At 44.1% G+C, this 15,801-nt stretch overlaps 1 protein-coding gene across 1 annotated transcript in view; it reads right to left on the bottom strand.

Moving 5' to 3' along the window:
* The window catches only part of LOC306785116 (UPF0606 protein KIAA1549), a gene marked incomplete at its 5' end in the record, with an annotated part of 30,826 nt that extends 17,074 nt beyond the window's left edge, over positions 1-13,752 (bottom strand). The window contains 7 exons of the mRNA XM_079279339.1: positions 77-136; positions 232-424; positions 1,424-1,554; positions 1,657-1,816; positions 2,239-2,327; positions 2,502-4,670; positions 13,620-13,752. Coding sequence (XP_079135465.1) covers positions 77-136; positions 232-424; positions 1,424-1,554; positions 1,657-1,816; positions 2,239-2,327; positions 2,502-4,670; positions 13,620-13,752 — 2,935 coding nt within the window. The remainder of the gene's footprint in view (positions 1-76; positions 137-231; positions 425-1,423; positions 1,555-1,656; positions 1,817-2,238; positions 2,328-2,501; positions 4,671-13,619) is intronic.
* Between the last annotated feature and the right edge of the window lie 2,049 nt (positions 13,753-15,801).

The following is a 15,801-nucleotide window of genomic DNA, read 5'->3' as shown; positions in this document are numbered from 1 at the left end:
CATCGTTTAGAGAATCAGCACAAAGGGTCTCAAACATAAGTAGCCGTGGCAGCTTTTCACCACTGAAACCAGGTACCTGTTCTAACCCAGGAGGAGCGAAGCAACTGGCTGGTGTTCAACTCTGGATAGTGGAAAGCTGTTAGAGAAAGGACAAGATGAGGTTGAAGTAAATATGACATGTGAGGAAGTGGAAATAGTTAAAATAAAGAGAGACAACTCTGTGTTACTCACGCTCAGCGATCTGCAGTACAGGAAAGCCCATGTAATAGCTGAATTCCACCATTGTGAGCTTCATCAGAGCATTGCTGACCTCCGACCCCACCAGATATCCCCTGGAACCGCGCACTGTGAAGGTCAAGTCCACTGGCTGCCTCACCAGCCTTTGATCCTGATATTTAGGAGCAGCCATGGTGATGTTCACGATCTAAAAAAAAAAAAAACAAGCACGGAGATGTGCTGTTCAGCGGACAGATGTTTGCACAACAGAATGTACGAAGCATTTTTTCAATGTGACGTCGATGTTGTTTGTGTAACCGCTTGTTTGCCTCTGTAAGAGTTAAAACAAAGTGAAAACCATTGCTTTCAGTGATCGGAAAGTAGCACAGCATGTTAGTCGTCCACAAAACATTTCCATGCTGCAAAAAAATAATAAATGCTCGATTTAATACTTATTCCAACTAAAAGAAGATAATACAGGCATCAGTGTAATAGGATTACACAAAACTCTACCGAAGCCAACTAACCACACAGCCAAATAAGCTCTTTATTAACAAACAGTAAGCTTCTTTAATACTCAAGTACGAGGATCCAAGTGGTGTTTTCTGGCGTCTTGTTCATGAGTGATGGTGAGATGGACAATGAGGTGGAACGGAGTATTAGTGAGGACAGTCAGAGTAAGGAAGGAGCTATGTTTTAAGGTGCCTATGCTCATAACGTCTGTGTAGTGACCTGAAAGACTAAGATTGTGGATAAAGCCAGCAAAAATGAGCTTCCTTTGCAAAGTGTCTGTACGCACAGGGTGCCCGCACATCAAAGGGAAGCTTGTAGAATAGACTCTTTTGTGATGAAAGGAGCCAACTGAGGGTCCCTGGGCATCTTATGAGGATGGGAATATGGACGGGGACAGTGAGGTCACCACCCAGACCCCTAATGAATTTTGGAAAATGGATGGACTGATATATTTAGCATGAATCTCACGTTGTCAAACCAAATTAGTGATTTCGGCTTCATAGCAAACAGTAATCTTAATAAAATAGCTTTTTAAAGATTTCTTTAAGGGCTTATACTCAGAGGGCTCAAGATTATAGTGACTGGGTCATGCAGCATCGATGAAACGCATCCTAATGAAATCATCTCAGTGCAATGCGAGAGGCGGATCAAGCCTGAGGCGGATCAAGCCTCCCTGCTTCCTGGTCCCACTCACATGCACCGTGAAGTTGGTCGACTCCTTTGAGCGCCGACGCACTTCTGCAAAGGCCATGGTCAAACCTTTCTCAATGCTCTCACTGAAGTTGCAGAAGCGCACGTCTATGTGACCGGGAACAAACTGCAGCACTGCGCGGAGTGAAGACAAGTGGAGTTTTAGATCAGGTTTAAAAAAATGAAGGTTATCACATATAATTAAATATCTTGGCAGCTTGTTGAAAGGTCGTTTACCTGTGTGGACTTGATATTTACGGTCTGGTGTCGTCCAGTTGGGAGTCAGAGACAGGAAGCGGCGTCCAGACCTTCGCAGAGCGTTGATGACGGATATGGCCGTGTACACAACTGGACCAGACACCACCCGGAACACAAACTTTGGTGGCGGGTCCACCACCTTCAGAGGCGAAGCAAGAATACATGACATCGTCGAATCCCCCCATTGGAGTCATTCACTCACAGTTAAAGGACTTGTGTCTGATGAGCAGCTGGTGTTTTTCAAAGGTCACCGTGGTCTTGATGTGACTACTCCTGCGGTTTGTTTATCACAGAACCGCTGATAAAATACTCAGGACGTGGTCTGGCCTTGTGATGTACACACTCGCACAAATACAGTACATACATATTCACACAACCGACACACCAGAAAACAACATACACACATATTCTATGTGGGGACCTTTTACACAACCATGGATCTCTTTTACAAACTAAACATTTGTGCCCATGTTGCCCTTACAGGCCATTCTTTATTGCCAAAAAGAACACTAACATCTTGCAGAGTATTACCTTAAAATTAATAGAATATCCTAAATGTACCTGCAGCTCCATAGACTTGTTGAATTCCCCTTTCAGTATGTCTCTCACTTGAGATTTGGCATATCCAACAGTGGCCCCGGAAGGAAAACCTTCAGAAAAAAGCATGAGCATGTTATCATGGCCTCTTCCATTATAGTTCTCATAAGCATGTATTTAAAAAGAAAAAATCATTTTCTTCCGTCACAATTTGGAGACATCATACATGTGGATAACGTATTGTTTTTGGGAATATAACACAAAGCATAATTAAATGTCAAACATACCAATTTTGACGAAAAAAGCAGGCCTGTCAAGGTTGCAGAGGTACGTTCTTGACGTTGGTGCTGTTGTCGTGGTCCTTCCACTGGTGGTGGAGATGACGTTGACACTAGTTGAGGCTTCAGTGGTGGCAGTAGCTCTAGTTGTGGCTTGATGGGAAGTGGAGGTGGCAGCTGTGGTTTCGGGTACAGCAGAGTCTGTATTAGCTTCACTGCTAGTCGGGATCAAGGTCATTGTGGCTGGAACGTCAACTCGATCTTCAGTCACACCCTGATCGCCCAACACGCCCGAAGTGATGTTAGATGTGGGTTCAGTTGAAACTGAAGTTACATTGAGAGTTTGTTCAGTCGTGACAGTAGGGTCTTGGGCTGTTAATTCTGTCATACCGGCCGTGGTGTTGGCAGCAGGTTCGGTGGAAACAGTGGAGAAGGCTACGGTCGCAGTTAAGACCGGAGTGGCGTGTATGGTGCTCGATGGGAAGGACTCTGTAACAAACCAATGGACGTCTGTCAGAGAGGAGGAAAATATGACATCATCTGGCAGCAAAGGCGTGACACTGGGTAGCATAGCTTCTGTTAGCACAGTGCTGTCCGGGCCAACAGTTAGAGTGTGTGCAGACCACACTGTGGTGGACATCTGACCGCCCCAGGCGGAAGACGACGGATCAAAGAAGTGGGATGGGACTATGGACGGATCCAGAAAAGGCTCAGAGGTGTTGACCAGCTGAGGACTCTCCTCTGTTGTTACTACTGGGGTTGACTCATCTTTCGGCTCAAACCCTGATGGATCACCGGAGGACTCGTCCTCAGTCAATGTGGTGTCATTGGTGGCGCTGCCTGTGGGTGTGACGTCTGTAGCACTGACGGGCACCATGGTAACGTTCCCTCTGTGTTCAGCTCCGCTGTCCGAACCGTTGCTCTCCTTGGTCAACTGGGTGACGTAATACTCCAAGCTGTTCATGTCAGGCAAGAGAACATCTGTCGGTTGAATTGTGAAAGTATCGGCCCAATCTAGGTCTGATGCGTCGGGCATATCGCTGTTAGCTGTGGGAGTGGGGTCCAGTGTATAATGAACTGTAGAGGACAAAGAGGAAGGATCGACGGATTTAAGTGGAACAGTGGCGCTGTAGGCCGTGGTGAGGCTGGGAGAACGTGAGACGTGAAGAGGTTGCAAAGACGAAGGGGATACGCCCACTCTGGAAGGGAAGGATGTGTCATAGCTTTCCGTATAGTCCTCCAGATCATACGAGTCAGAGGGCACCTTTGTGACCAGAGAGTAGTTCTCTTCATCTGCATTTAGGAATGACATCGTCTCCAAGTAGTCTCCAGATCCCCAGTCCACTTCCATGGTGTTGGTGGGGTAGAAGTCCTCTAGAGGGACCTCAGTGGGTTCAGATGAAGGTGATGTAGGCTGGGGGGCGATGAAAGGCACATCGTAGCCAGGGGCCAGAATCTCATCAGGGTTCGGTAGACTGTTGATGTCACGCGTTGGTATGTTGTCCTTCAACGGGGCGCTGCTGGGGCTCAGCTGGTTCACATCCAGGATTCTACTAAAAGATTCATCTGCCGCAAAGTCAGTGAAAGACAGTTTAGGGGGCTCAAGAGGCTGAACGGGAAATGAGGTCACGATTGCCTCCGTTTGCTCTGATGCACCACTCTGCTGCTTGTTGATGGTTTTCTGCTCAGAATTAGGATCTAGCTGAGGGGTCGTTGACCTTGTTGAGGGGCTTAATGACGGCATGGATGTATTTGACTGAGGCTGCAGCTGGGATCTTGTAGGAGTTGGAGTGAGAGAGAGAGATTGCGTGGAAGACTTTGTCCTGGCCAGCTTCCAGTCCGTGACGAATTTAGCGGCCTCCAATTGTGGACTAGACCCCAATATAGGTTCAGAGGGGCTAAGTGATGGAGTGGCCAGAGGATGCGGTTCTTCTGTAGGGACTTCACTTCCTGCCAAGGATTTGGAGTTTTCGAAAGCAACACGTCCCCACTGAAAATACGTCATGTCGGCAGTCCTAACTACATGATTTGGTTCAGAAATGGATGGTGGGGCACCAGGTGAGTCTGGGTCCTCAAAGGCAGTGTACGATGAGGCTGGTAAGGCGGATGGTTTGAACCCTGTTGGCCCATGTCCAGGAAATCCCACGGGGTTGTTTGTGGAGGCCAACAGAGACTCATCTGCAGAGGAACAAAGAGAAAGCTTCAGTTTAGCATTGAATGAAAGAAAGATTCATCACCGACTTCAAACAAAGTACATCACAGGGATGAGGGATTACAATGCTGCTTCTATTAACTGTTATCACTCAACCGGATTTATTTGAATCACCAATGATTTAGAAAAGTAGTTGCCTTTACACATGTGAATACCTTCAATGTGTTAGGGTCTGATATCAGGGCGACTGGACATGAACGACAATGGCATGACATCAACGGTAATACTTTAGTCTGAAGTTAATCGCCTCACGGTTGTTTGCCTCTGCAAACCAATCATGTGCAGTTTGGATCCATGTCGGCCCAAAATGTCATCAGTTTATCATTTTAGATAGAAACTGTGTTAAGCTCCGTGGGCCTTGAATGACCAGAATTTAAAATTGATACGTGAGGAAATAAAAAAAGTTTGGAGCTGTTCACAAGGACGTTTTAAAGGATTACCATTCATCACTAAATGAGTCCTTCTGAGACGGATCCCCTCTGGAGCAGAGGTCACAGAGTGATGAATAGACTGTATCGCACGGCAAGACACTGCATTCAATGTGTAGGAGGAACCTGTGGCGGGTCCAGAATGGTATATGTAACCTTGGCCTATATTTAGATACAAATCAATACTGAATCGACAGATGATTTACAAACAACACCTGTTGATACAAAGTGAAATTTGAGATCAATAAAAACAGTGAGGTTGGTTTACCAGCAAACACAAGTTATTCAGCCTCATTTTACCGTACATCAACTGACATTTACCGCTTCACATCTGCTAGAGTGGATACAAAATGCAACCACTAACCCTGAGAGAAATGTCAATACGATGAGGGAGTAAGAAAATAGTCTCAGGCTAATACACTGCCAGTGATGAGAAGACGACGCTAGGCTACGATGTGGAATCACAATAAAAGCTGACGATGACTGTGCTCCAGTTCTGAACTAAGGGAATATGCTGACATGCATGCACTGACCATAGGTTCCAAAACTAATGAGTGGTCGTTCTGGCATCAGCGCCTCGATGACCTGAGCTTTTTACTGATGCACTCTGGGAGAATGTCTATCCCTTCTTTATGGTACCTGAGCGTGGAGTTATGGATGGAGTCATTAGAAACTCTCCTTCTTACACACAGCATTAAGATCCTTAAGGATGACATGAGTGAAAATGGCAAATGTGGCTTATGCAATAGATTTCCCACTTAATTTGAGTCGCAAAAGCCTGTCTCTCCATATTGCATAACATCGTATCATGCATAATTGAATTTTGGAAGTGCCTTCCTTGATTACACTACATGGATCTTATAGTAATCAAGGAAGGCTAGATCAGCTGAGGGGAAAGGAACAGAATAGTTCTTAAATAATTCATGGTAATAACCCTTTTAACAGTTCCATGTAGGCTGTAGCAGTATAAGTTAGCCTCTTTATGAGCCTAAACATGTTTCATATTCAAAGCCCAAACAGAAATGTGTATGTTTCTGATGAGAGAAACCTTCCCCTCACATTAAAGGAGATGCTATCCGATGCTTATTGGGGTTATAGATGAACCACAATGTATGCATAGAGAGCATACAAGCCCAAACAGACCACATCAAGGCAAAAAACACAAAGCAATTCGGTTAATCAAACTCAGCGCAGACCGCATGTCTTGAACGGAGCGAGCCTTTAATGGCGCCGTTATTTCCATCGCCAGAAGCGAGCCACCAAAACTCTCTAGATGGTGACTCAGCAGCTGCTGGTCTTCGTAGAGGCTCGAAAACAGACACAGAATCAGCCGAGGGAGAAGACTATTTTTACTGCTGGAAGCACAGAACAGATCATTTCTAAAAAAAAGCATCAACAACAAAAAAATAATATACTTCTGTAGAGTCATCTTCAATTTACTGCATCGCGTCATACAACAGGACTGCCTCTGGCTCGGCCCCGGAGAAAACTCCCAACTTAATTACAACCTACCGCTGGTACCTTAATTGAGTCGGCATGCTGTTATAACAGAGCCCATTGGAGAAGGAAAGCTAAGACTTTCTTCTCTGAAAGCTGGTCTGCGCTGCACATCCTCCACACTGCTCTCTGTCTGCTGTGCCAAGTGTCTGACCGCTTAAGGACACACACACACACACACACACACACACACACACACACACACACACACACACACACACACACACACACACACACACACACACACACCCACACACACACACACACACACACACACACACACACGCACACACACACCAGCACGGACCAACTCTTTGCTCACTCTGAGCAGACCCAACGCTGCCCAGGAGCATGGAAAGAAGAAGACACAACATTTGGTGTGCTGTGCTCGGTCAGGTCTTCTACAGCTGACTGTGAGAAGAATACTGTTTAAACTGGAACCATAAGAATAAGTGAAGTGAGAGGTCATTGTGAGTGTGGTTCTCTGTTATATGTAGAACTCTGCGCTTTCCATTTGGCTGTAAGTAAACATGTTAAGTGCTGCGGATGTATAAAAGAACAGACTTGTGCGGACAAGCTCTGCAGGAGGCCGTGTTTGTCTGAAGAACGTGTGCATGTTTGAGGTCACACTGTGGGGCATGACCCCAAAATGTCACCTCATCTCAGCACACCCCGACAGTGACAAACCAACTCATTTACAGTCACATGTAGAACAATTCTAGAGGCATGAACGCAGGACGAGACATCTAGCTAATTAAGACAGAAATTATTATTGGCAGGGTTACAACACTGATAATTGGACTGACCATGACTAATGTGAAAATGATGGCGGTAGTTAGGACGAGAAATACAGACAGAAAATATAGTCCGCCATGTTAAAAAGCCCAAATTTACAGCAGAAAAAAGCACGTTTACGTTCATGACAACTGAATGGGAGTTGAATTCTTGTACAATTTTAAACGATACCAAGGCTTAAAGCCGGGCATAATTGAGAGAATGGCCGCTTTGAGTGACAGGTGGGTCTCTCTGACGGCTGGAGCCACCCACTCTAAACTTCAAAACGGGCCCTTCAGAAACCTCCGACTGACGACGTCCATATTTCATACAGTAAATGTTTAATCTTAATAATTAAGCAGGCACGGCCTTCTAACTCGAAGGCTACTCTCAGGCAATGACAGACAGCAGCCGGGCACAGACGAGGGGCTGAGGTTACAGTGAGCAGAAATTGACAAAGGCCTTCAGGACGAGGCGGCGCTGCCATCTGTCCCCCGAAACACGAGTGCGTCACACCCGGCTGTCCCTGCAGAGGGACACCTTTAAATATCAGGTCACCAGAGCGCCGATGTCACAGTTCTTCTTCTCTCCTTCTAATCTCACCCTCCCAGTCAGTCACCTCTTCTCTTTCTGGAATATGTGAATTCAAAAAAAAACAATCTATGTGGTGAAATAAAGACTCATAAAAGCAGCTTCGATAACAAATATGATGCTGTCTCCTCACAGAGAAGTTATCATACCCTGTGAAACACATGGATGAAAGAAGATGGCCCAGTCTCATAGCTCTGACAACACTGCAGAATTAATGCAGTGACTTCTCATTTATTCATGACATGACACATCTCAGGCTAATGAGATTCCATTTCCATTCATCACACCAGGATGTGTCTTTTAGGCTTGACTTGGTCAGATGAATAGCTGCCTTGTACGTGCACTGAACTCAATTAGCATTGGGCCAAATGGACAAGTTCAGAATCCTACAAGTCTCTCGTCCTTTTACTCTGGACCTTCGACTGTAAGTGGCTTATAAACAGGTGGTTATCTTAACAGTTATCTTATTTATTATTATCTTATGGTTGTCTTATTGTGTTATTAGAGTTATCAGTCACAACTACCGGTGAGTGGAAGCATTATATATTGTTTTTACCTTTGCTGTTTTCTACAAGATGGTAGAGAATCATTTTCCTGTAACACATTTCCATCTATAACGTTTCCATATTTAAGCAGACGCTGTCCTTCTTGTAGCTTGTTGGGTTTACTCTGCTTCCGTTATACATTTGGGTTGCAGGCTGGGATTCCTGCCAGCAATCATGTAAAAAGGATTGGAACAGGAGAGGGATTATGACTGCTGTTGGCTGGTCTGATGTTCAAAGTGTTTTTGTAGAACAGGGTATAGCGACGGGAGAGACTGCGTTGAAGGCAGACACAACGTCATGCATCTGAAGAAGCACTAACCCACTTACGCTGGATGGATATTGGCTCAATCTTATGAGATCATATGTATATTGGATCCTCACATCTCTCCAGTAACCTGTAATGTTCATTGCAGTGCAGCTCCTTCTTGTTTGTATCGCATTCATAGTGTTTTCGGACTCGCATGAACATGAATATCAATGTTTGGATTTTTATGTACTCATGTTTTACGCAAGATTTGAGAATTATGTTCTGTTGGTCCCAGAACTTTTTCAATACATTTTTGATGTAGTTTTAAATATAGTTATAAAGTGAAAATAGTGAACACCGCACAAGAGTTCTGCTTTGTGCATTTAAGGGCGACTTTACTTTTCTGTGATGTTCACGGCAGCATTTGCAGAACTTGAAAAAAGGACGACGAATGTGTTTCTGTCTCTCCTTAACGCACGTGGCTGGGTGAAGCCTGGTGAACACACGTGTATGATATTATTTGAATGCTTCAAAGCGAGAGGCATGCTGTACGGATCTCAGTACAAACTAACTGCACATGAACAGAGGAACACACCATAAAGACTCCAGGGTAAACGGAGTGGTCCCGTACTGATTTTTGGGGCCGTAACTATCAGAATAATGTTTCTATAGCAGGCGAATAAAAAGGAACGAGCCAAGCAGCTGTGAAACACAGACGTGCGCTCGTGTGTGCGGCGCACGTGTAACTCGCCACACAGAATAATGCAAACGAACACACACACACACACACACACACATTCATTCCTGTGTGTCGAGAAACTTGTGATAGCAATTACAGAGCCCTAATTTCCTATGTTTTCCAGAAAAAAAAGTTATTTAATGGTTGTGTGATTTGAAAAAAAAAAGAGCAGAGAGAGAAGAAAGGGTCTTTTTGGTATTAATGCGAGCTAACTAGAACCCCACACATGGTTCTGTTTTCAGCCAAGCCCCTTGCGTGACTGGCTCTTTTCAGTTGGCAGGCGCTGCGTAAGGCTGAGTGCAGTCGAACAATCAAGATATGGCCGTGTTGACGTTTGGTTTATCGGTGAAGCTTTTAAGATGGGAAAGATTCCATTGTTTTTTTATCAGCGGAGGTCAATTAGATCGAGCTCTCTGACAAAGCTGAAGCAGGAGTAAACTTTATAAAGGGTTTATAAAGGGTGCATTTATTATAAATCAACTCTAGTTGCTTGTTGAATTCATCCTACATCAAACAGTACAAGATTAAAGAACAGATTGAAGCAATAAAGTCAATGCTGTAAATATAATCTAAGTTTGAAAGCTTGCTTCATGTCCAAAGCACAACATACAGTTTTGTAGTTGGAAAAAGTTGCCAACATCTACAGTCAATTCATTTAGTGGTCTGATTTTGCCAAATGAGCACGTGGACAGAGAACGGATCGAGGTCATGCCTGCACTTCATCAAATATTCATTTTGTTTTCCTGAGGGAATACTTTCTAAGATAAGAGAAAGGGGAGAGTGAAAAAAGGGGGAGCAGGTTAAGGGGGAGGGGAGTAGTACAAGAGTACAACTGAGAGAGAGAGACAGAAGGAGAAACTGAGTTAAAGGTAGTTAGCTACAAGGAAAGCTGACTTTCCGTAACAATGTCAGTGAGTCTTACAGGACTGAAGTTCATTAAAGCTCCGCAACAAGACTCACCGAAGTTCCCCCAGAATCCATGGCTAAGATGCTGTGACCAACAGCCCTGCACTGCTAACAACACAGGGAAAGCAGACGTACACACAATATTTGGGTACACGCCGTCACTTTCTGCAGTCCTGATTTTCTTCGAAAGACAGGAAGGCAAAGACTTGTAACCAGAGAGGCCCAGAGGAGCATGTCACTCAGCACCCTCCTCTACAGCACAGGGCACGCTCAGGCCTCAGCTCCTGGGAGAACAAACACATGTCTACCGAGTCAGGTTAAGCTCTCTTATGTATGCGAGCAGAGAAGAGAAATATCTGTGCAGGGGTAAGCGAATCACTTATTAATGTTCGGTTTCTAAGGAGTTGCTGTCCAAAAACAAAATGATTCAGCCTGGGGTAGCTGAAGAGAGAGGCCATGCTGAACCGCACCATCTGCTCTGATAAATATATCAATAATCAGCTGCAGATCATCACAGCGCAGAGATTTGCGCTCGGCACAGAACGGCCTCAACGCTGCTCCCGACACCGACAGTGACGTTTAGCAACTGTAGGCACAGTCAGGATAATCGAATCAGAATAAAAATAGTTTACTGGGTACCGACAACATCTGGCACCTTAATATGTTTTGCGATGGGTCAAAAATGTAAAGCAAATCAATATAAAACAATAACATATATCCTAAACATAACAATTCGTTATTTCCACTTGTCTAATCAAGTATAAATCCAAATATCATGGTTCAAGACGTTAACAAGTAATGACATCAAACTTATAAATCACTAGTATTTATGTACGGCACAAAAAAAACACTGGTAAGTTGTTAAAGTACTTGATTAAATAAGATTGTTGTCCACACAACTCATGCTAGGTTTGGACACTTGTAGGATGCTTAAACTTCAGTTGCCTTGGTAAAACACGAGAAAGGGTACACAAAATCACTACCAGATGTATATTCACCCCCCCCCCCCCAAACTATGGTCCGTTCACAATCTACCAGTATGATGAAGGTGAAGGAGACTACAGCCATCCTCAGAATAGCTGAGTGTGTAATAACGTATAACTACTTATAAACACTGACTGTCATGTGGAGGAACAACGCTGAGAAGCTGTTTGTGAAATGTGCCCGTCTGCTTTCATTGACCACCACACTGCCAAATAATGCCGCGAGAGGCCAGACAACAGAGAGGCGGGGTCAGCCACCGAGTGGCTTTCCAAAAAGGTCTTTCTGGTGAAGCTGTGGGCCCGGCGAGAGCAGAAGCGCCCACTGTTTGACTTCTGATTGGTCATTCTACCTATTGATCTGCAACATGGCTTCCAGCTCTAATGAATAATGAATGGCCATATTGTCATCCCACACAGATCAAGTTTCACATGGCAGCGGACTGCTCTGGTAATTAGCCAGGACTTGGGCGGCCTGCAGCTTGCTGTGTTGAACTTGCCAACCACTGCAGTGCAGAGAGAGAGAGAGAGAAAGAGAGAGAGAGAGACTACTGAAGATAAACTGCTGGCACTTTATGGGATCTCATATTAAGTTTCTAATATATCCTATATGTTAGAGATCTTTCATCTTAGATCCAGCGTAAAGATGTGGAACTGTTTTTTTATTTTCACAGAAACTGAGCAGATGATCAAGAGAAGTATGGAAGAGGAAATTTACTATGACGTCGGAATTGGAGGAGCAATTATACGCATGTCGTCTATTTGACCTGGAAACTATAACTTATGCTTTTCCGATTCTGAAAGAGGAAAGCTGTACGACTGGTGATGTCACTGTTGAACTACATCACGGAAACACAGTTGTCGTTCTGTGCATGAATTCATCATAAGCACCTCCTGTCATACAATGACTAATATACTGAATTTGACCGTAACTAATTAGATCTTTGACTGTGACAATACAAGAAGCACATACAACTATCATTCTGAAAACTGTAGTTTTCTGCAACATGTCCAAGATGAAACCGTGTTCAGCCTTTGCTCTAATAATACCGACTCAACAGAAAGAAGAAAGAAGAAAAGTCTATCACAGCGCTGATAATAGTGCTTACATTAAGTGAAGTAAGCTAATGTTTAGGGGTGTTTTTAAAAATCAGTAAAAATGTTGCATTCATCTTAGTATGGTCAGCAAAGCCATGAGGAAACCAGCCTCTCTGCTTTAGCAGAAGACAGGTTCTCATAAGAGATGAAACATAAATTGTGTGCCCATTCAACTACACAGATTGAGACATTTTCTGAATACAAAACTCATCAGCACACGTCTTAGTCGCCAAGTAAATGAGCCAGGAAAAGAATGAAAAAGCGAAGTCGTTATCCTAAATCTCATCAACAGATAAAGACGAAACTTGGGAAATACAAACATATACATCACAACTGATAGGAAAATGCAAAATGGCAGGAACAGGAGGCAATATACCTTTGACAAGATTATCAAAACTTCCCACTTATGCAATCGTATAAACTATGGCGAAGCTGTATTTTGCCTACACTCAGTCGCTAGTCAAACAAAATCAGAAATGTGACTTGGGGCGCTTTATTTGGGGCCTGACAAATGGATCAGCGGTCAACTGCAGACAGTTGGTAGCCCACATCGATGGTTGTCAACTTAAAAAAAAGATGTGGCTGTTCAGATTTCCTGCAGCAGCAACCCCGACTTTGTTTACATGAAAATCAAGACATGAGGGAGTTCATGCTGAGGTAAACTGCAGGCTATATGTCATCTATGATGTCTTTATATTAAGGGGATGACAAGCTTTAGGCAAGAGGAGTTGGTAACAGCGGCCTGAAGGTTTAAGACAGCAATCTTACGACTGGAAGGTCGCTGGTTATGTTGGCCTTGAGCAAGGCACGTAATCACACCACCAGTGCAGCTGCTCAGAAGCCCACAAACAAGACTGCGGTTGTTCCAAGCGTCTCCTTGATGTGGACGTGTGTAAACATGTCAATTATTGCTGAAAATAAGCAACCTACCCAGGGTAAATAAAGCATTAACCGCCTTACAAGTGCAACTTGTAATGAACTCGGCGTCTATTACTCGTCAATGCTTCAAAGCTAACTGAATGCTGTACAAGATGCTGTGACAGTAATGCAACGCGAGGTACAAATTAGCGGATCGTGTTGTGCGAGTCAGCGAAAAAGGTGTTCTCTTACCTGCAACAGGTGAGTCAGCTGCGATCACTGTCACCAACACCGTCATCCCCAGAAACACCGCACGCCGGCCACGGGCGTGCATGAGAGCCTCGAGCATCACCACCAAACCCACAGAGGAGACTAAACCTGCCATGGTGCGGCGGGGGGTGTGGTCAAGGCATTTCATCCAGTGAGGAAGAGAAGATTCATTCCCGAAGAGACAATGGAGGTTTGGGGTATTTCAGGGCTGCCTGGTTTGGTCTCCTTCAGTTTAAGGCCCCTCCTTCCATAACACGTGCTCAGCAGTGAAGAACGACTGCTGAAAACAAAAGAGCAACAGTGTGAAGCTCAAAACAACATTTTCTCTGACTGCTTGAGCACCACTTCATTAATCAGCCATTAACTGGTAACAACCACTGAGGTAACCCACAATCACACACTCTATTTATGGTTACACTCTTTGCACGCATTCATGAATACCAGTAACGCCTGTAATAACTGGGACAAATGGGTCACAAGGAAGGTCGTGCTTCTGGAATTGAAAATGAATGATGCAGAGTAAAATGGACATTGATGTTTTTATTATATTATTATCTGCATCTATGCACTGAACCTTTCTTTAACAATTGATTGAATGGTACGTTTAATTTGGATGCTAAAATTAAATATGTTTGTTATGGGTTCAAAAAAATAATATTGATCCTATGTTACTACGTTCTCACTCAATACTCTTAACAGACTATGCATATTTCCACAGAAGTAGAACAGCATAAAAACAAAAAAAAACTATCTTTAAATAAATCACACATTTTGGGGGTTTGTTTTTACATTGTGAAAGAAACCCGACACATTTTAAGCACATGGCCAGTCATTAACGTTATTAATATTAGTCAAATGAACACAAAATGAAGTATTATTATCCCATTCGATAAACTAAACAACCTAACTAACTCTTATGACACATCTAGACGTGGTGAATAAGAGAAGCAGCACAGGCTGCACGGCTAGCTTCCCTTCTCTCTCATCATGACACACACACAGCCTCTCGTCCTACATCCCGGCTCCTTACTTGCGAGTTTCACGGTCATGTGGCGGGTGAGGCTCGACAGATGAAGCAGGTTATATGCTAATATATTGCTACATACGGGTTAGCACACATACTTTGCTCGTGTTTCCCACAGCTAGCCTTGAGTGCACAGATAACAGGATCTTTTCCTCCAGCCATTCCTGTCAGCACGCTCAATGCTACGCATTCAGACTTACCAAAAAGAAAAAGGAGCTCCAACTCTATCAATTCCTTTGTCTGGGTTACGAGAGATATCCTTGGATGAAATGAAACTCGCTCTGAGGCTTCGTCATTAAACCTTCATGTGACCACCTGCGTGCGTCTGAAGTTATTTCAGTGTAAACGTACTGTGCACGAGCTCGTAGCTGGCTTCCATCTGACACTCTTTTGGTAACAGTTACCTTCTCCCGTCCCGAGGATTGTGTTAGTCCCGCCTCCTGGCTGATCTGATTTGTTTATAATTTATCGAACCGGCTCTCATTGGCTGCGGCTCATTTATGTCAAAGTGGGCTTTTAAAATTAGGTTGGTCCTCGTCGACTGGCGTCTGCGGCTTCCACGGCAACGTTGCCTCATGCGATGATGCACTTTTCAAGGTATAGCCACGGATGGACATATTAATGCCAGCCTTTTTATTGGCTGAATAGAGTTTACCCATAGACTAGTCATGCTGCAAGAAATCACAACATGAGTCATCAAAGTGGCACTATTCTGCAATGATTCATTTTTGGTGCAACCGAGTGGTTGTTGGGTCCTGTGCCATCAGCATGTCTTAAGTAGTCTATTTAAGAACGTTTCTGACGAGACACAACAATGATGCACACCTCGTCTGCATGCTTTCAGTCAGGAGGTAAAGGCCCCAAATCCCAAAGAGCCTGATGCGAATGCGTGTTTAGCAAGGTTTTCTGGTTGAAAATAAATGGAGATGTTCAGCACAGCCCAACACGTCAGTGCCAGTTTAATGGACGTCAAGAGTTTGGTGCACACCACCACCTGCTGGTAGACTTGTAAGACTAACGTTTCTGATGTTAAATCATTTTGGCTTTCAATGATATGATCCATTTAAATCTGAACATTTAGCTGGTACTGTGTGCCCAATGCAAAATAAAATCCGAAAATGTTGATGTCTCTTTTCAAAA

The sequence above is a fragment of the Melanostigma gelatinosum genome, assembly GCF_949748355.1.
Source record: "Melanostigma gelatinosum genome assembly, chromosome: 1".
Classification (NCBI taxonomy): domain Eukaryota; kingdom Metazoa; phylum Chordata; class Actinopteri; order Perciformes; family Zoarcidae; genus Melanostigma; species Melanostigma gelatinosum.
The sequence above is the reverse complement of the archived record's forward strand: the minus strand, read 5'-3'. Positions and strand labels throughout refer to the sequence as shown.